Raw genomic sequence first — 20,205 nt, forward strand, 5'->3', positions numbered from 1 at the left:
GGAGTATTTTGCCAGAGGTCTCAACTTCATAGCAGTCTGTGTCAATGAATTTGTTAATTTTGTAAGACATCAGATTCACAAATGTTTTGTGAGACAGCTGACTTCTGAATTCTGTCTTAATGTGACGCACCATGCTGAATGCCCTTTCTACATCACAATTAGAATTTGGCAGCACCAAAAGCAGCTTCATCGACTGGCAGAAAATGTGACATTAAAATATGTGCTTTTATTATATTATATTATCATGGAGTCTTTTTTTATTCTATTACAACTCTACAGGGAGTTTGGGCTCATCACATAGGACATCAGTAGAGTAGCTCCTTAGCAACTAGCTGATGCACCATCAATAACTCTGAGACGTAGGTTAAGGTAGGCTTTTATTGGCTGGAAGAAAGCACAAGCAGCAAGTGACCACCACACAACATCCTGGAGACTGAGGAAGGGGCTGTGCCTCCAATCGCCTTTATACAGAGGTCTGTGGGAGGAGCCACAGGAGCAGTCAGCAGGGGGGCGTGTCCAGACAGGTATATGTAGTTCACCACACTAGCCAGCCAGTTTAAATAACGTTAGCTATACTAATGAATGAATGACACCTGTTAAACTCACCTCAACATGTCTTCTACATTTAACCCACCATGGGCAACAGAAAAGTCACTGTTGCAAACAGTGCAGCGAGCAACACTGTCATTATTTTTGACCCCTATTAGGCAGGGGTACTCTTTAGTGTAGTCTGGGGTGAAGTACGTTTTATATTTTTTTTGGAACACTCTGCCATGGTGCTGCAGGACACTAAACTGAACTGATGGACAATGAAAGAGAGAGAGAGAGAGAGAGGTTGATTCTAAAGCCCGCCCACAGAGAAAACTGATAGGTCTACTTAGCACAAAGATGGACCAGTCAGGATTCTCCCTTTCTTTTCTTTCTCTCGATCTCTCTCCTGATTTCCGGGATATTGTATATAATTTGCGGGTGTCAGGGAGCCGCTATCAAAATGCGGGAGACTCCTGGAACTTCGGGGAGAGGTGGGATGTCTGGGTATGGGCCCCAAAATCCTAAGAACTTTCTGCAGGAGCACAATTGAGAGCATCCTGACTGGCTGCATCACTGCCTGGTATGGAAACTGTACCTCCCTTAATCACAGAACTCTGCAGAGAGTGGTGCCCACAGCCCAGCACATTTGTAGTTGTGAACTTCCTATGATTCAGGACATTTACAAAGACAGGTGTGAAGAAAGGGCCTGAAGGATCATTGGGGACCCGAGATGCTACAATCTGGGAAATGATACCACAGCATAAAAGCCAGGACCAACAGGCTCCAAGCCATCAGACTGATTAACACACGCTGATTTTAGTGTATTTCTAAGTTTTATTTATTATAAATTACTGTGATTGCACATTACACATTCAGACGGAGGACGTCATGTAAAGATTTTTACTCCTCATGTATGTGAAGGATGTAAGAAATAAAGTCAATTTAATTCAACTGCTTTTCTATCAACTGTCAAATCAATTCTAATATTTAAGTTAATAATTCTCAAAATGGTCACTGTAGCGGAAATTATCTTTTTTATTTATTGCAAAAAAAAAGTCATAGGAAGAAGGCAATGCAAAATAATGGCAAAAAAATCACAATTAATTGGGGAAGCCGGGGAATCAGTTAAATAAACTACAAGTTCCAGCATGTTCCTTACTAATTTCCGTTACTGAGCAGCTGACTTCCGGTTAATCGCAGTTTACATCCTTTCAACATGGAGGCCGTGCCTCGGATGCCGATGATCTGGCTGGATTTGAAGGAAGCTGGGGAGTTCTCCTTTGCGACGGCTGTCAGACAGGTAAATAACACGAAAGGAGAATTGCAGACAGCGTATTCAGTGGCATTCTTCTGAGTAGAAGTATTTCAAGCACTAATAATGCGAGAGATCCGGATCAAGCTGGGCTGGGTGGGAGGAGGCTGATGACATTCGGGCCTCGGGATCTTCCTGCTGAATCCCAGTGACTCCTGAATCAGATTCTTATCTCCCGAACTTTGTTTACTCCCCTTCACGGCAAACTCCTGATTTTCTTAAATTGTATTATTTTCTCGTTTATCAATCATTTAAGTAATCTTAACAAATTAATTCACGTAAACAAAAGAGATTCTGCAGATGCTGGAAATCTTGAGCAAGGCGCACGGTGGTAGAGCAGCTCAGCAAGTCAGGTAAAATTTGAAGAAGAAAATAAATAGTCAACGTTTCTGGCCGGCACCCTTTATTAGGTCTGGGTAGGAAGGCAGGGTCAGAAGCCAGAATAAAAAAGTAGGGCTGGGAAGGTGTGCAGACTGGTAGGTTATAGGCGAGACTGGGTGAGGAGGAAGGTGGGTGGGAATAGTTGGGTTAAAGGGCTGAAGAAGAAGAAGAAGAAGAGTTTTGATAGGAAAGGGCAGTAAATCATGGAAGAAAGGGAAGGCGGAAGGAGAACGAGAGAGGTGATGAGAAGAGAATGGATGAAAGGGTAATTAGAATGAGGAATAGAGAGAGGTGGGGGGGGGGAGACGCCACTGGAAGGTGGAGAAACTTCCCTTCATCCTTCCCTTTCATCGTCCACTGTCCTCCCCTCTCAGGCTCCTTCAGCCTTTTATCTCTTCCATTTAGCCCCTCCCAGCTTCTGATATCATTCTCCCTCACCCACCCACCCACCTACCTACCTTTCTCATCACCTGTCAATTTGCATTCCTTCCCCTCCCTCCTTATTCTATATTATTTCCCTGTTAACAACATCAATTTTTTTTTGAAATGTGATCAAATTGCCTGGATTTGGTTGAAGTGTACATTTTATTTTGAGAAACCAGTCTATGATAATGGTTGGAATTTTAGAAAATGATGGATTTGTAAGAATCGAAAAATATAAATCTTGATGTTTATTACTTGATCAGAATTGAAGTCTGATATATCGCATTAAAATAAACCTTATTTCCACCCTTTTGGATATAATGGAACTGCTACCTAAAGAAAGTTACAACAGGTAACAAGCAAAATTGTACTAAAAACTGATAAATGATGATTTGGAGTACAGTGGATTCTGGTTATTTGGGTGACAAGTTTGGTGGAAATAGTTGAAAAGGCATAAAAAAGACAAGCTACCATTTAACTGAGTAACAAATTATGTATTTAAATAAAAACAGAGCAAATTAGAAAACTACCAATACTACTACTATACTATAAAAACTGTGTATTAGTTCATAATAGTTATAGATGGAGGAATTCATCCATTGTGTGCTGCTGTGATTGTAAATGAATAAAATCACTGTAGCCACATAGTGCAGATAATGGACTGTCTTCATACAGTGCTTTCGATGATTGCATCCTCCAAATCTTTATTTCCGAAGTTGATCGTAAAATTTATTATCAGAGAACGTGCATGTCACCACATACAGCTGAGATTCTTTGTTCTGAGGGCATACTTGGCAAAACCACAGAACAGTAATGGAACAAGATCAACGAACAACCAACTACAAATGCAAATATAAATACCTATAAATAACAAATATGAAATAGCAAGATAGAATCCTTAATGTGAGACCATTGATGTGGGATTACCAGAAATGGAATGAGTGTTGTTGAAGAGTCTGACGGTTGAGGGCTAGTAACTGTTCTTGAAGCTGCTGGTGCGAGTCCTGCGGCACTTGTACCTTCTACCTGATGGCAGCAGCAGGAATAGAGCATGGCCTGGGTAGTGAGGATCTTTGATGATGGATGCTGCTTTTCTACATCAACATTTTATGTAGGTGTGCTCAGTGGTTGGGAGGCCTAAACCTGTGATGCTCTGGGCTGAATTCACTACATCTTGCAGGATATGGTGTTCCCATACTGGGCTGTAATGCAGCCAGTCAACACACTTGCCACCACAGTCTACAGAAGTTTGCCAATGCTTTTGATGATATGTCGAATTTCGGCAGACTCCTGAGGAAGTGGTGGCGCTGTCATGCTTGCTTTGCAATTATCTTGAATGTTACAATGGAAAAATGATTGATACCTTCAAATTCTTCATAGTTCTTAATATGTTGAAGTAATGAAATTGTTTCATTTTCACCTCTGGTCATATCTGACATCTCTAAGCCTGAATACTTGAAACCACAGTGATCAAAACAGTTCTGAGTTAATCTTACTGCTTATTTCTCACCAACTATCAGTGACAAAAAGCACACACAACTGACACTATTTAAAAACTCTTTGCTCTAACCAGGGTGTAGTGTCTAATGGCCACACAAGTGCATGCAACTGATTCCAGTTAGAAACTGGCAATAGTCCCTTGTCCTAATTTAAACAGCATATTGTCCTTTAACTAAATGGATGGAGACCCAGCTGTTTTCTCGATTACTTTTTGTCCTTTAAGAGTTTCCAAGATGAGTGACTGCCCTAATTAATTGATGGCACAATTAGTCAGATTCCACATGGATGATGATATGGATTAGCATGGATGATAAGAAATTGTTTTCCTGCATTTATGAAAGTTTTAATGTAAATTTTATTATCTGCAAAATTTAAATGTCATATCTTTTCTAGTTTGCTAAATATTGAACTCTAGCCTACATGGAGTGTTTCATTGTCAGTTTAAAGCTTGTACATTAGACTTTGTCTTGGGGCTTTCTTTAACTCTTTCCTGCAAGCTCGTTGCCCCAATTTTATGCTACTGTAATGTTTGTCTGAGACATGACCTCTGTATCTGTTGAATCATCCTTAGTAATTTCTGTCATTAACCATAATAAAACTGCATTTAACACGTGGTATGTCAATGAGGGGTGAAATATCAGTCAAAGCAGGCTGCTTTGCTCTGGATGCTGACAGCTATCTTCCTTGTCTGTACTGCAGGTAACTGGAGAGAATTTCAGAGAACTCCAAACCTATGGTTTATGAAAATAATTTGGTGCGGTTAGGTGATGAGTTACCAGTGGTCAGTTCTTGCAGTGCGAATATTTATGTGACTGGTCCAATTGAAATTGTCATTGTGGTTGCTTAAAATGTTGATGGTGGGACTCTGAGATGGTATTTTATTTGGCTGCAAGCTTAGGTGGTGTGCTGTCTTCTTGGAGTAAGCCATTACAGGCAGTAGTGGAGTGTGAAACTTCCTTGTCAATGCCAGCCTTTGCTTCAGTGCTGTATATTTTTTGCTATAAGAAGATGGAAACTGTTTTCTGAGAAATCCTGGGGAAACCTCTTTACTCAGAGGGTGGTAAGAGTGTGAAACAAGTCAGCTGAAGTGGTGGATGTGGTTTAAATTTTAACATTTCAGAGCAATTTGGATACATACATGGATGGGAGGGGTGTGGAGGGCTGTGGTTCAGTTGCAGGTTAATGGGACTAGGCATAATCAGAATCGGGTTTAATGTCATTGGGATTTGTCGTCATTTTTTTGTGGCAGCAGAACATTGCAATTACATAATTTTAAAAATATATAAATTGCAATAAGATATATAAAATCAAATTGTGCAAAAAGAGAGCAAAAAAAGTGAGATCAAGTCAAGTTGGTTTTAATTGTCATTTTGACCATAACCTACTGGTACAGTACACAGTAAAAGTGAAACAGCGTTCCTCCAGGACCATGGTGCTACATGAAAGCACCATGTTAGTGTTAATGAGTTCATTGTCCATTCAGAAATCTGATGGCGGGGGGAAGAAGCTGTTCCTGAAACATTGTGTGTCTTCAGGATCCTACCTCAGGAAATTAAGTTTGGCATGAACTAGATGGGCCAAAAGGCCTATTCCTGTATTGTGTTGTACTGCTCTATGACTAAGAATGGAATTGAAGGGGATTTTATTGAAAAAGCAACTGTAGATCATTGAGACTGAGATCTGACTTTGAGCAAATTTGAATCAGTAGAACCTTTCCTTTTAATGTTGGTTTCAGTTTTACCAAGGCTCCCTGAAAATACTCTGGTCAAGGGCAGCCCCTCTCTCTTTACATCTGTGTTCCAGCTCATTGGTACATACTGGGAATAAGATCGCTCTGTGGTCTGTGGTTGAGTGTTTCTGCCAGAACTCAAACTGAGTGTTGGCAAGTAAGTGCTTTATTTTCAATGGTCATAATTTGGAGTTCTCTAGGTAACATGTTCCATTACTTTTTGTGATGGCTGAGAATAGACTGGTTGTTAATTAATCAGAATGAATTTTAGTTTTATTATTGACAATTTTTGGTATTCTCAGGAAAATTGGAATAGTTTGGCTAGAGAACTTGTTAGCTCCAGAGTGAATGTCATCAGAATTATAGGCAGGATATTTGTTGGTACAATGGCCTCCCCTGTGTCCAGTCTCAGTCAATTAGTTACCTGAAAATTGGCTTTTGCAGTACTTCATTCCCAGGAATTTGTCAAAATGGGCATCCTGTTGATGCCACTGGAATTGGAATAAATCCTTAAAACTTGTCTCTGAATTTCTCATTGTAGATACTGGCATTACTGTGAATGGTCATAATTTGCAGTTGTCTTCTTCACAGGCTGTTTAATTGTTCACCATTTAGGATAAAATGTATCAGGAGCATGGAATTTGGATCTAAATTATTTGTTGTGCACTTGCCAGGCTTTTTTCAATGCTGTTTTCACCACTTGGAATATGTAGAATTGTTTGCACTGTTGGAAATCTTAATTTTAGAAATATTTGGCATGATTTGCATCATTCCCTCATGCGCACTCCCTTCACTCAATTGCTAAGTCAGCAATTGGTTCGCTGACTTACTAATGGAGTGAAAGATGAACCATATAGACAGTGGTGAAATATACTTGAAAGTACCCATTGTGCTACACCTCTATATATTAATCAACATCAAGGAATACCTATTAATCAACCATGGGAGAATGGTGAGTGATAATTGGGAGGCAATTTTTTTTTGCCTGTGTTTGACCTTGTACCACAAAACTTCCATGGAGCTCTGGATGACCTCAAGATCAAATCCCTCCTTGCAGTGGACTGTACTGCCACCTTTTTAAATGCTGGGAGCTCTTCCATTCATGGAAAAAATTAGAAATGAGGTGTATAGATTTAGAATGGAGAAATTGCCCTTTTAAGACAGAGAAAAGTTTATCCTCTAAGAACTGTGACTCATAGAAATTCTCTACCCCAGGAAATGATGAAGCAACTTACAAGATGCTGGAGGAACTCAGTGAGTTAGGAAGCATTTGAGGAGGGAAATGGACAGTCAATATTTCAGATTGAAGTTTTCGCCCGAAAGGTTGAATATTCAATCCCCCCCGCAACCACACGGATGCTGCCTGGCCCACTGAACTGCTCTAGCATCTTGTTTGTTACTCTAGGATTCTGTTATCTGCATCTGTCTCTCCAGATTTTATTCTAAGAGTGAAGGTAAGGACTACAGGAAACTGAAATACAAAGCCCTAAGTGACCTTTATCCCTACTGGCACCCAAGCATCTTTCTGGCTAATGTACAGTATCTGGAAAATAAAATGGATAATCTCAGAGAAATGGATTGCAATAACAGAGGGGCATCAGAACTGTTGTACATTCTACTTTACAGAGATGAAGCTTACCTCAGCACTCCAGCCCGAGGGTGTTCACATCCACCACATGGACTGAATAGTGACATTGGGTAAAGGCAGAGGCCTGACATTGACTTCATCATTAACTCAGTGTGGTGTATAGATGTGGCAGTTCTGACTCAGTCCTGTTCCCCCAACCTGGAGCATCTGGTAGTCAAGTGTTCTACCTGCTAAGGCAGCTCTCTACTGTCATCCTGGTAGTGGTGTATGTGCCACCCTTAGCCAGTGTTAAGCTGGCACTGGAGGAGCTGCGCAACATGATCAATGGTCACGAGAATGTGCACACTGATGCCTTCCAAATCACTGGGGGAGGATTTCAGGAAGGCCAATTTGAAGAAGGGGCGGCACAGTAGTGTAGAGGTTAGCGTAACGCTATTAGAGTGCAGTGACCTGGGTTCAATTCCGCTGCTGTCTGTAAGGAGTTTGTACCTTTTCCCTGCGTCCCTTTCTCTGGTTTCCTCCTCCATTCAATAGATCTACTGGTTAATAATTTGTCACATGGGTGTGATTAGGTGGCACAGGCTTGTTGGGCCAGAAGGGCCTGTTACTTACTGTGCTGTATGTCAAAATAAAATGGCCTCTGACAAGCTGCTTCCCAACGTGTCACCAGAGGAATACCAGCAAGAATGCTGTGCCTGAACTTGGGCAAGTCCAGTCCACTGGCTGTATGCCCAGCATATGGGCATAGGTTGAAGATCACAGTACTATGTGGTACCAGTGGCATGATACAGTGCCTATAAGAAGTATTCACCCCCCCCCCCAAGAAGTTTTTGTGTTTTATTGTTTTGCAACATTGAATCACAGTGGATTTAATTTGGCTTTTTTTGACATTGATTAACAGAAAAAAACTTTTTCGTGTCAAAGTGAAAACAGATCTCTACTAAGTGATCTAAATTAATTACAGATATAAAACACAAAATGATTGTAGAAGCACTCACCTCTTTTAATATGACACACCATATCATTACTCCTGCACCCAGTTGGTTTTAGCAGTCACATAATTGGTTGAATGGAGATCTCTTTTTGGAGACCTATGTGCAGTCAAGGTAGTAAATTGATTGTAGTAAAAATACATCTGTATTTGGAAGGTCCAACTGCTGGTGGGTCAGTATCCTGGCAAAACTACACCATGAAGACAAAAGAACACTCCAAGCAACTCTGCAAAAAAGGTTATTGAAAAGCACAAGTCAAAAGATGGATACAAGAAAATTTCCAAGTCACTGAATATCCCTTGCAGTACAGTTAAGTCAATCATCAATAAAGGGAAAGAATATGGCATAGCTGTAAATCTGCAAAGAGCAGGCCATCCTCAAACTGCAAAAAGGGGACTAATGAAATATTGGCTAGCATTTGCCAGAAGGCATATTGAGAATCTGAAGTCAGTTGGAAGAAGGTTCTATGGTCTGATGAAATCAAAATTGAGCTTTTTGGCCATCAGATTAAATGCTATGTTTGGCAAAAGCCAAACACTGCACATCATCAAAAACACACCGTCCCTACTGTAAAGCCTGGTAGTGGCTGCATCATGCTGTGGGGATGCTTCACTGCAGCAGGCCCTAGAAGGCTCGCGAAAGTAGAAGACAAAATGAATGCAACAAAATACAGGGAAATCCTGGAAGAAAACCTGACACAGTCTGCAAGAGAACTGTGACTTGGGAAAAGATTTGTTTTTCACTAAGCCAGTGACTCCAAGCATAAAGGCAAAGTGACACAGGAATGACTTAAAAACAACAAAGTTAATGTCCTAGAGTGACCAAATCAGAGTTCAAACCTCAATGCGATTGAGAATTTCTGGCTGGACTTGGAAAAGGGCTGTTCACTCGTGATCCCCACGCAATCTGACAGAGCTCGAGCAGTTTTGTAAAGAAGAATGGGGAAAATTTGGGATGTCCAGATGTGCAAAACTGATTGGAGACCATCCACATAGACTCAAGGCTGTAATTGCTGCCAAAAGTGCATCTACTAAATACTGGCTTGAAGGGGGTGAGTAATTATGCAATCAATTATTTTGTGTTTAATAATTGTAATACATTTAGACCATTTGTAGAAATTTGTTGTCACTTTGACATAAGAGTTTTTTCTGTTGACCAGTGACAAGAAAGCCAAATTAAATCCACTTTGATTCAATGTTGTAGAACAATAAAACATGAAAACTCCCATGTGGGTGAATACTTTTTTTATAGGCACTGTATAGTCAAGGGAAGGGGAGGAGTGTTTACAGGATTGCTTTGAATCAGTGAGTGAACTGGACCATATTTCAGGGATTCATCTTTGGATGTGAATGAATCTGCCATAGCTATCACCAGCATCATCAAGACCTGTATGAATAAGTGTGTGCCTTGAAGAATATGCTCAGTTTTTCCAAATAAGAGACCCTGGATAAACCAGGAGATTTAGTCTACTGAGGGCTAGACCCGTGGTCCAGAATCTGACAAGAAGTTCAGGTACAATCTGCGGAAGACCATTATGAGACTGAAAAGGCAACTGAAATTTGAGACTCAGATGCACAACAGCTGTGGCAGGGTTTTTGTGCCATTACTTCCTATAAAGCAAATACTAACAGCATAAATTGCAGTGGTATTTCACTCATGAATGTACTGAATGCTTTTTATGCATTTTTTGAAAGGGCGAGTAACACTACATCTTTGTGACTCGCCATAGCATCTTGTGACCCTGTGATCTCTTGTCTTGTCTGATGTCGAGAGAGTGTAGCTTTGCAAGGTATCAGGTCTTGACAGTGTACCTGGCTGTGTACTGACTGGCTGCAGTGTTCAAAAACATCTGTAGCCTCTGAGGTTCCTATCTTCCTCTGCTCTCCAAAAAGGACAGAGTGAGCTGCTTCAATAACTGGTCTGGTAGCACTCACATCTACCATAAGGAAGTGTTTTGAGAGGTTGGTTTTGGCTAGGATTAACTTCTGCCTGAGAGAGGATCTGGACCTACTGTAGCGAGTCGACAACAGACACTATCACTCTGGCTCTCTACTCTGCAGCACCTAGACATCAGCAACATTGACTCAGTGCAGCATTCAATACTATTAGCACCTCAGTATTACTTGCCAAGCTTCCCTCTGGACCTGGATCCCTGACATCTTCATCTAAAACCATAGTATAAATTGATGATAACATGCCCCTTGATCAATACAGGGGCACCTGTGCTGTATGCTTGTGACTGCGTGGCTAAGCAAAGCTCATATGCCATTTATAATTTTGTAAATGTTGGTAAAATCTCAAATGGCAATGAGGAGGCATGCAGGAGTGAGATCAGCTGGTTGAGGGATGTTGCGTTAATATTCTCACAGTGTCAGCAAGACCAAGGAATTGATTGTGGACTTCTGGAAGAGGAAGTCAGAAGAGGAGGTGTTGAGTTACTGTAAAGGTGAGCAACTTCAGGTTCCTGAGCATCAACAACTCAGAGGTTCTGTCCTGGACTGAACACCTGGAGAGAGTGCCAGCAGGTTACTTCATTAGGAATTTGAGGAAACTTGATATGTCACCAAAGATGTTTACAAAGTTCTATGGATGTACTGTGGAGGGCAATCTGACTGGTTGTGTCACAAACTGGTATGGAGGCTGCAACGCACAGGATTGCAAGTGACTGCGGAGAGTTGTAGATTCTTTCAACTCCATCACAGGCACAACCCTTCCCATCATTAGGGACATCTTCAGAAGGTGGCACCCATCATTAAGGGCCTTCACCATACTGCACATGCTCTCTTCTCATTGCTACCATCGGGGGTGAGATGCAGGAGCCTAAAGACCCAAACTCAACACTTTAGGAACAGCTTCTTCCCCTTAACCATCAGATTTCAGAACTGTCCATGAACACTACTTCTTTTGCTCTCTCTCTCTCTCTCTCTCTCTATATATATATATATATATATAGATATATATATATATGTTTTTTTTAAAATTGAAAGTTGTCATATTTTTCCTGTCTTTCAGTGAACTGCTGCCACAATGGTATGGCATATGTCAGTGATAATTATTCTGATTTGGAATAGTTGTGGGAAACAAGCAAGAAATTGAAAGCATACTTGTGTACTGACTCCATACCTTGATGATGTGTTTAAAATACAAAAACATATCTGTCTTTAAAGTAAGTAGTGATTCTGCCTCAAGGTTCTCTGCCCCTTGGGTGAATCTTAATATCTTCGTATTTCAATTGCTTGATGGCCGATGACTCAATTTGCGATCATAAGTCTTTGGGGAGATGCTCTTAATATTTATTCTTTCAAGTTCTGTAAAATTTTCTATTTTTCATTGTAGTCATGACATTTTTCTAAGTGTTAGAGGAATCTTGACTGGGTGGATAGAAAGCGGTAGTTTATTGTTGTGAGAGATTCTAGAGTTAGGGTCATATATAGAAACTAGGAGGTTCCCAATTAGGACTGAGTCTACTGGGTCTTTGAAACAATTTTTCGAGAATAGTGGCAGAAGCAGTATTTGTATGTTCTTAAAGCAGAGTTGGATAGATTCTTTAGATGGCAGGAATCTGAGCGATTACCAAAGGCAGGTTGGAATGCAAAATGAATTTGCAATTACATCAGCCAAAGATTTGCTGGTCATTGAGCTTGTTGCTATAAGGAGATCTCTGGGGGAGAAAAGGAGAGAGAGATTGACTGTAGGATCTGAGCACCCAGTCAACTCATGGAACAGGTTATGCTAGTACTCAGCAATTGTACATTTGCCAACAAGATGCTGGGTAGAGACGGCCTCATCCCTCTATCTTTCACCCTGGCTTGGAGACCCTTCCTCTCCTGCCTCACATTTGGCAATGGCAATGAACCATTATCCACTTAAAGGTGCCATACCCGCCTGGTCCGCCAAGTCCTTCAGACAATCATGAAATCTGCAGATCATTCAGTTGATTTTAAAAGTACATTGTTTAGTAGGAAATTACATGCTGCAGATTGTGGTGAAATTCAAAAGAGATATGTTTAAAAGAATATTTAGAAGCATTGTCTGCAGCCCACAGAACATTGTTGTAGTTCACCAGCGCCATCTTTGTCTGGTGACCAAGAAAATTCCAAGAGGTCCAGATACCATCTCCAGAAAGCCACCTCATAGGGGAAATGTTAATTCCAGACTGAACTTGAATCAGCAAAGGGTGCTTGACAGTTGTGGCAGGGCTTGACTACTATCACCTCTTATAATCCAGTGACATAGGCAGCAGCAGGGCTTTGCTTCAAGATGAACTCAGTGCGTTCTATGACTTAAAACATGGAGGAACCATCACGACCATGGAGGACCCCTGATGATCCTATGATTGCAGTCTCCGAGGCTGATGTGCGAGCAACCTCCAGGAGGGTGAACCCACAAAAAGCATGCAGCCCAGATAGGATACTTGGCCAAGTACTAAAGACCTGTGCTGATCAACTGGCTGGAGCGTTCACTGAGATCTTTAACTACTCACTGTAGCAGTGTGTGGTATCTACTGCTTTAAGCAGGCTTCAGTTATACAGATGCCCGAGAAGAGCGTAGTGACTATCACCTGGTAGCACTTACATCCACAGTGATGAAATGCTTTGAGAGGTTGGTGATGAAACATATCAACTCCTGGCTGAGAAGCAACTTGGATCTGCTTCAATTTGCCTACCAGAGCAAGAAGTCCACTCAGATGCCACCTTACTGGCTCTTCGCTCAACCCTGAAACATCTTGTCAGCAAAGATGCCCACATCACGATACTCTTTATCGACTAAAGCTCAGCATTCAATACCACCATCCCCTCAGAACTAATCAATAAGCTCCAAGATTTTGGTCTCAATACCTCCTTGTGCAATTGGATTTCCTTGTTTGCAGACCTCAGTCAGTTCGGGGTTGGCAACAACATCTCCACAATCTCCATCAATACAGGTACACCACCAGAGCTGTGTGCTTAGTCCCCAGCTCTGTTCACTTTACACTTCATGACTATGTGGCTAAGCACCGCTTCCAATGCCATAGTCAAGTTTGCTGAAGGCATCACTGTCATGATCTGAATCAAAGGTAGTGGTGATGAATCAGCATGTAGGAGGGAATCTGGCTGAGTGGTACCATAACAACAACCTTTACTCAATGTCAGCAAGACCAAGCTGATTACTGACTTGGTACTTTGAGCTTTGATTTTTGTAACAAGTATTGATGATGCAGACTTTAATGCGTGATAATGTTCTGAAAATAATATAAAAATTGTTTGGTTGGCGATGGGGTGGAAGGTTTGCAGACTGCATTAAAAATATAATATGTTCATACATCCTTTAAGGTTACAGGGCAGGTTAATAATCTGATTAAAACATGGGTGGGATGTTTTCCTTTCTAATGAGATCAGAGAGGATATGCTAAAACTGTAAATAGTACCAGTTTGATTGCAGCTTATTGCATAGGATTCTGATTAACATGATGGGAAATCTGATTGCATTAAAATTATTCAGTAAAAATTGGAAATAGTGGAAAAAGGAAAGACTGTTTGCATTGGGGCCTTAAACAGAGTAAATAAAATAGTATTGTTTTCTTTAGCAGAGATAATAAAGACCAAAGTAATTTGATTTAAAGCAACTGGAAGAATTAGAGGGGTAATGAGATTTTTTAAATCCTGAAGTTTGTAGGAATTATAGATTCATTGTCAGAGAGTAGTAGAGATAGAAACGGTTCAGTAGATATTTGGAAATGGATTTGTAGAACCATCTTTGATTTCCATTGGGCTGTAAGGGCCTGGTCCATGCTGTATGTCTGAATAAATGAATAATGATGGTGGTACACTTTGAATACCCCTTATCCAAAATACTTGGGACTGGAGCTGTTTCAGATTTTGGATTATGGGATATATAATATAGCTTGGGATTGGCATCATTTTCAACTCTGAAACTATACGCTATCAGTAAGCAGTCTTTGTCTTGCACTTGTTCATCACACGTATATACTTAACAGTAAAAGTAATGTATATAGTGTAACAAAAGCAGCACTTGTATTTGTATTTTTTGTTGGGTTTCATTTAAGGTATAAAAAGTAGCATTGTAGACTTGTTCTGGTGTTAACTTTTTATCAGTGACGATCTTTTCAAACTCATCAGTGAATTTCTCTGCAGCTTCATGATCGGCAGATGCTTTATCTTTAAAAAATAGTCTTTAAAAATTTAATGCTATGCCCTTTTCTTAAATTTCTTCAATCAGCCTGCTGAATATTCACAATTGCCTTCAATTTCCTGTTTGTCATGAAAGATCTTTGCTTGTTTCATGGTCAGCATACTGTTAAATGACTTAAGTTCACTCAGACATTGATGAATCCACTCTTTCACCACATGATTGAGATCTTAATTTTTTGCTTCTTGCAATCTTTTTCTATTTTTCATTGAATTCTGTTCATTACATTTGTGAGGTCACTTCTCAGAACCGTGATGCACAGACTTGCCCATCAACTGGGAACCTTCCCAATGTCAAGAAGGAGCTAGATAGGTATCTTATGGATAGGGGAATCAAGGGATATGGGGACAAGGCAGGAACTGGGTATTGATAGTAGATGATCAGCCATGATCTCAAAATGGAGGTGCAGGCTCGAAGGGTCGAATGGTCTACTTCTGCACCTATTGTTTATTGTCTTGTGAAGTTTTCCATTTGTGACATGTCAGCGCTCAAAAGAAAATTATTGGGTTTTGTAGGTTTTCAGATAAGGGGTACTCAGTCTATATTCGGATGCATAGCTTTATTCTATCAACTCAAACATAATTGACTAGATATCCTTCTAAGTCTTAAACTTTCTTCGATCTTGTTTTTGATGTTTTAATGGCCAGAACAAAGTAGCCGTTCCTTTTCATGCCTTGTGGCACATCGGGTAGCATTTTTGCTGTTTCTGTAGCATTTGACCTTTTTACGAGGTTGAGTCGCTAGCTCAACGCCTAACCCAGCACGATAGAAACCGTGCAAGGCACTCAAACTCGGGACCATTCACCTCGAAGGCCTTTGCTGATGTCACTATACCACCAGCTGGCTAACGTAGCAGTAGAGGGCAATGTTAACAGTTGGAACAAATTATTATAATTTGGCAGAAAGTGCTTAAAGATATGTTTGTGACTAATTTCTTGCTTAGTGACTTTGATTTTGTCCGAGTGAGAGTTCTACACCCGTAACTGTTCATGTTTGCATTCCTACCTAATGCTTAGCAGGTGTTGAATCTCTGAGCTGATGAATGGTCAGGTGAAATTAGGACTAATGAGACTTTGGAAAAGTGGCTGTTCAATCTTTGATAACTGCATTTGTGTTTAAGGGTAAGCTGAATGATTTATAATGCATGCTACTTAAATATGCAGGCTGTCCTGGGTTGCTAATACACTTATGAGCAAGATGACTTATGAATTTTTAACTTAAAAGATCTCTGATAAATTTTTAGGTATCTTTTGAAGTTAGCTAAGCTTCCCTTACATTATAGCAAAGCTTCACAGGTGAGTGTGGGGCAAATAGTGACTTGGATTTTGGTTTGACCCTGACTCTACAGCTGCTGTAACCTGCTGAGGCTGAGGCAGTGGGAATAAGTGATCCAGCCCACAGTTTTGGAGATGTCTAATATGAGGTGGATTTGTGAGTCTCCATGGTGTTGCAGGCACTCTTTATTGGGGTCATGTTGGGTATTTCCCTTGGCATTTGGGAGACAGGCTGGAAGGATGGGGGTAGTTTTTCTGGCTTTTACAGAGCTGTAGGCATCCATTGTCAGGTGGGAATGGGGCATTTCCCTGTGCCTTCTCTCCCCAACCCCTGAGTTGCAAGAATTGGGTGCTGGGTTGAGTCCAGTTGAGTTGGGAGCACTGAGCAGACTTGCTGACTTGCTCATGGAGTTGGTAAGACCAACTGGCAGCTGCTTTTCCCATTCCTGCATGCTGTCCTGTGACAGGGTGATGTGAACCCCTCCCATTCTGTTTTTGTTCATTTCTACTTATGAAAAATTTGGTTAATTTCAGTTCTCAGGAACAGAACAGTTTAATAACCCAGGAACTACTTGTAATCTAAAAACAGGTGGAAGTTATTGCAGTAATGAAGAGATGGTTATTAAAAATGGAAAAAAATATTAGGTTCTGAATTTATTTTCTTTTCCAGTACATTTTGAAGCATTATGGAGAAAATCCTTCCAACTACAGTGAGGAATTAAAGAAACTTGAACAACTCAGACAGGTAGGTACATTTAGCACCAAACTCTTGTTCCAATTAGAGACATTTCTGAATACTTTGTTGCTGTCCACCCTGTGTGACTAGTTTCATTTTGAAATGCTTTCTTTTTAAAGTAATTAACATAATGTTATGGACAGCATGTTTTCAACTACATTATTAACTTATTTTACATTAAGCTAATAATTGTTACAGCTAATCCAGTTTCTTATACTTCCAGAATCCAGTTTAATATCACGGACGTGTGTTGTGAAATTTGTTGCCTTGCAGCTACAGTACAATACATAAAAAAACCTATAATTTACTATAAGAAATATATATGTATGATTTTGCGTGTGTAAGTTTATACGTAGATGACATCTGAACTGTGCCTAGCCATTTAGTTATGGGTGTTGAAGGAGTAGAGCAATGATTACGCATCCTTGAGGTGTGCTGGTGTTCATATCAGCGAGGATAGGATGTTACTTCTGATCTGCACTGACTATGGTTTCCCAGTGAAGAAGTCAAAGATCTAGCTGCAGAGGGAGGTACAGGGGCCCAGGTTTTCAACCATCATTGCTTAGCAAATATCAACACCCTTTCCTCCCTATTTTATTTTATCCTGTCCTATCCTTCTACAGTATTAACATTTTGTAAATAACACATTGCATAGTTAGTGCTGTCTCACAGTTCCAGTGAGGTGGGTTCAGTCCTGACCTGGTGCTGCTTGTGGGAATTGGTATGCTTTTCCAGTAACCTAGTGTGTTTCCACATGCTCTGATTTCCTACCATATCCCAAAGATGTGTGGTTGGTGGTTTAGTTGGACACTGTAAATTATTCTTTGTAGCAAGAATCTATGGGGACATTAGAGGAATGTGAGGGAATAAAATTTGGTTAGCATTTTTTGGTAAGTCACCAAGCTTGTTTTTTTTTTTGTTAATTGGAAGAGATGGGCATATACATATACATCTAGTGACTCTATTACCAATTTCCTTGGCTTTTAAGGGTTATTAGCCCTTGCAGCCTTTTGAGCAAGAATTTAGAAATGAAGTCAGAATCTACAGTTGTTAAGGCCAACATCTTGTTTTTCCAATAATCTCATCATGACACCTTCAGTTTAGTATTGTTAAAACAAGAGTCTACACCATAACGAGTACTAATGACTGATGGACGAATCACTGCTTGTTCTATTTATGTCTACTGGCTAGTGGTAGCAGAAACACTGCCACAAGTAATTCTGTGTGGAGCTTCTCAGACCTCTCAAAAAAAGAAAAATTTTAAAGCTGCCCAGAGCCTTAGAGAAAACGACCTAACCCCACGTGAACTGCAGCTGTAGTGTCACAGAGACTGGAATGTGCTGGTTTGCTATAATTAGCACCTATGAAGAAGTAAAGCATGAGGACAGGTTTCATGATGGGAAAAGTCTTGGGGTGGAAACTCCATGTCCAGAGAATTAAGAAACTTTTAAAAACAGTTGAAGGCTGAGGTACAGCAAAAAGGTGAACTGAAGGACAGACTGTGGGTGAAAAGAGTCCAGTGACTTCCAGGTAATCATGACATTCCCAGGTTCTTCAAGGTCATCAAGCCATGTACGGGACAAAATACCCCAGGACACACTTGCTGAAAGCTGAAAAAGCACAGGATAGCTCATCATGAGTCAGTCACTTGAAAATCATTCCTGACTCAGAAGGACTTCTTAGGAACTTGACCAACCATTCTGGAAATCTTGAGTCATGATTTCAAAATAAGTCTGTGCCATTATTTAGCTGTTTTGTTACAGATTAGGATTTTGCAGATTAGCAGCACTCTGAGTTATTACATTATTATATTGTTTGAAGTGGCCACTTTGCTTACATGGGCATTGATTTCATGTCAACTATCTTTAATTGCATTTGAAAATAATTAGTGATTTAGAAATTAATACATTTTAACATAAACAGAGGTAGTGTTTATTTTTGCAGCAAAATAAGTATAAGAATTTTTGTAATCCTATATTTTAATCAATTCTATTGCTCTTTCTGCCCATCTCTATTTTTAAATTACCCTTCATGTTTTTTAACGGTGTAATCAATGTAACTACCTGTGGTTGTTTTTCAGTACCTGTATGGTAAGTACTTCTAATCTGTTCTTGTGCACGAGATCACAACTGGTGTTGAAACCAAACCAAAGTAACTTAGCAGAGCCGAGTTTTATATAATGTTATAAATATCAGCTATTGAGAAGTATAATAACATGACATATTTTTGTCTGAACATTCTTTAATATCTAAGACCATCATTACTGCCACCATGCATGTTTTCTTAGCAGTGTAGAATATTTTAATATAACATTTCGCCTCTGCTATCTCTTTGGTTTGTTGTGATAGTATCAGCAGTTACTTGAGCTGGTCTGATTTTTATGTGGTGCCTGAATAGCATTTTAAAAACAAATCTTTTGTAGAAAGATACTCAATACCACAGTGGGCAGAGTTTAGTGAGTTACATAAACATAATACAATCCCCACACTGATGTCCATCCTGTTAACAATGACATTATTATCATTCTGGCACTTAACTGCCATTTCAGATATATTAAAATGTACCTAGAAGCACTTAACCGGCAAAATCAGATGGCAGTGCTATACCAGATACAATCTTAATCATATTTCCTAGGCTTTGTCTTAGCTTAGTAGGCTCCCCACATTTTTAAATGCATTTGACAGAAGATACCATGATGCTGTACTGTAGGTAACCTGGTGATTTTTCTTGTTAATGTTAATGGTGTATCATTTAGGAAGACTTTTGATGTAAGGTTCATTATCGGCTTCCATCTGTATTGCATTTGTAATTTTTAAGCAACTTCCATTTTATAGTCAATTTGAATAAAAAATAATTCGAAAATTCTTTTTTACTAAGATCAAAAATTCTGAGATGTTATGGTACAGTCAACACCAAGGGGGAAAAAATGCAAAATAGAACGAGATTGTATAAGTGACTTTCATTTGAGAGGATAGAAAAACTTGAATCAGGAATTGTCATCCAATGTTGCTGTTCGTGATGTACTCAGTTACTTGCAATTTGATACAGGTGTCCCCCCCGCTTTTCGAACGTTCGTTTTACGACAACTTGCTGTTACGAAAGACTTGCATTAGTACCTGTTTTCGCTAACCAAAGAGGATTTTTGCTTTTACGAAAAAAAGATGCCTGCTTTATACGTGTGTTTACCCCAAGAAAGACTACAATGACCGTGAAGCCTTGTGCGGGCAGTTGTTTGCGCATGCGCGTACATGCGTATGTATGTGTGTGCGTAGGCGTGTATGTGCACATGCGTGTACGTGCTGTTTTTTTTTCTCCAAATCGATTTTGGCTCGCTGTCTTCCCGATTTTTGATAAGTGAACCTACACTGTACCTACGGTATTTCTACTTTATACAGGGTGTATATTTATCATATAATTCCTGCTTTTACTATATGTTAGTGTTATTTTCGGTTTTATGTGTTATTTGGTATGATTTGGTAGGTTATTTTTTGGGTCTGGGAATGCTCAAAAAAAATTTCCCTTATAAGTTATTGGTAATTGCTGTACGACA

At 39.9% G+C, this 20,205-nt stretch overlaps 1 protein-coding gene across 1 annotated transcript in view; it reads left to right on the forward strand.

Annotated features, from left to right (window-relative positions):
- The first annotated feature begins 1,732 nt into the window (after window positions 1–1,732).
- ptpn23a (protein tyrosine phosphatase, non-receptor type 23, a) overlaps window positions 1,733–20,205 on the forward strand; it is a 61,412-nt gene continuing 42,939 nt past the window's right edge. The window contains exons 1-2 of the mRNA XM_073048845.1: window positions 1,733–1,831; window positions 16,590–16,664. Coding sequence (XP_072904946.1) covers window positions 1,748–1,831; window positions 16,590–16,664 — 159 coding nt within the window. The 5' untranslated portion in view covers window positions 1,733–1,747. The remainder of the gene's footprint in view (window positions 1,832–16,589; window positions 16,665–20,205) is intronic.

This window comes from Hemitrygon akajei, chromosome 1 (assembly GCF_048418815.1).
Source record: "Hemitrygon akajei chromosome 1, sHemAka1.3, whole genome shotgun sequence".
Lineage (NCBI taxonomy): Eukaryota > Metazoa > Chordata > Chondrichthyes > Myliobatiformes > Dasyatidae > Hemitrygon > Hemitrygon akajei.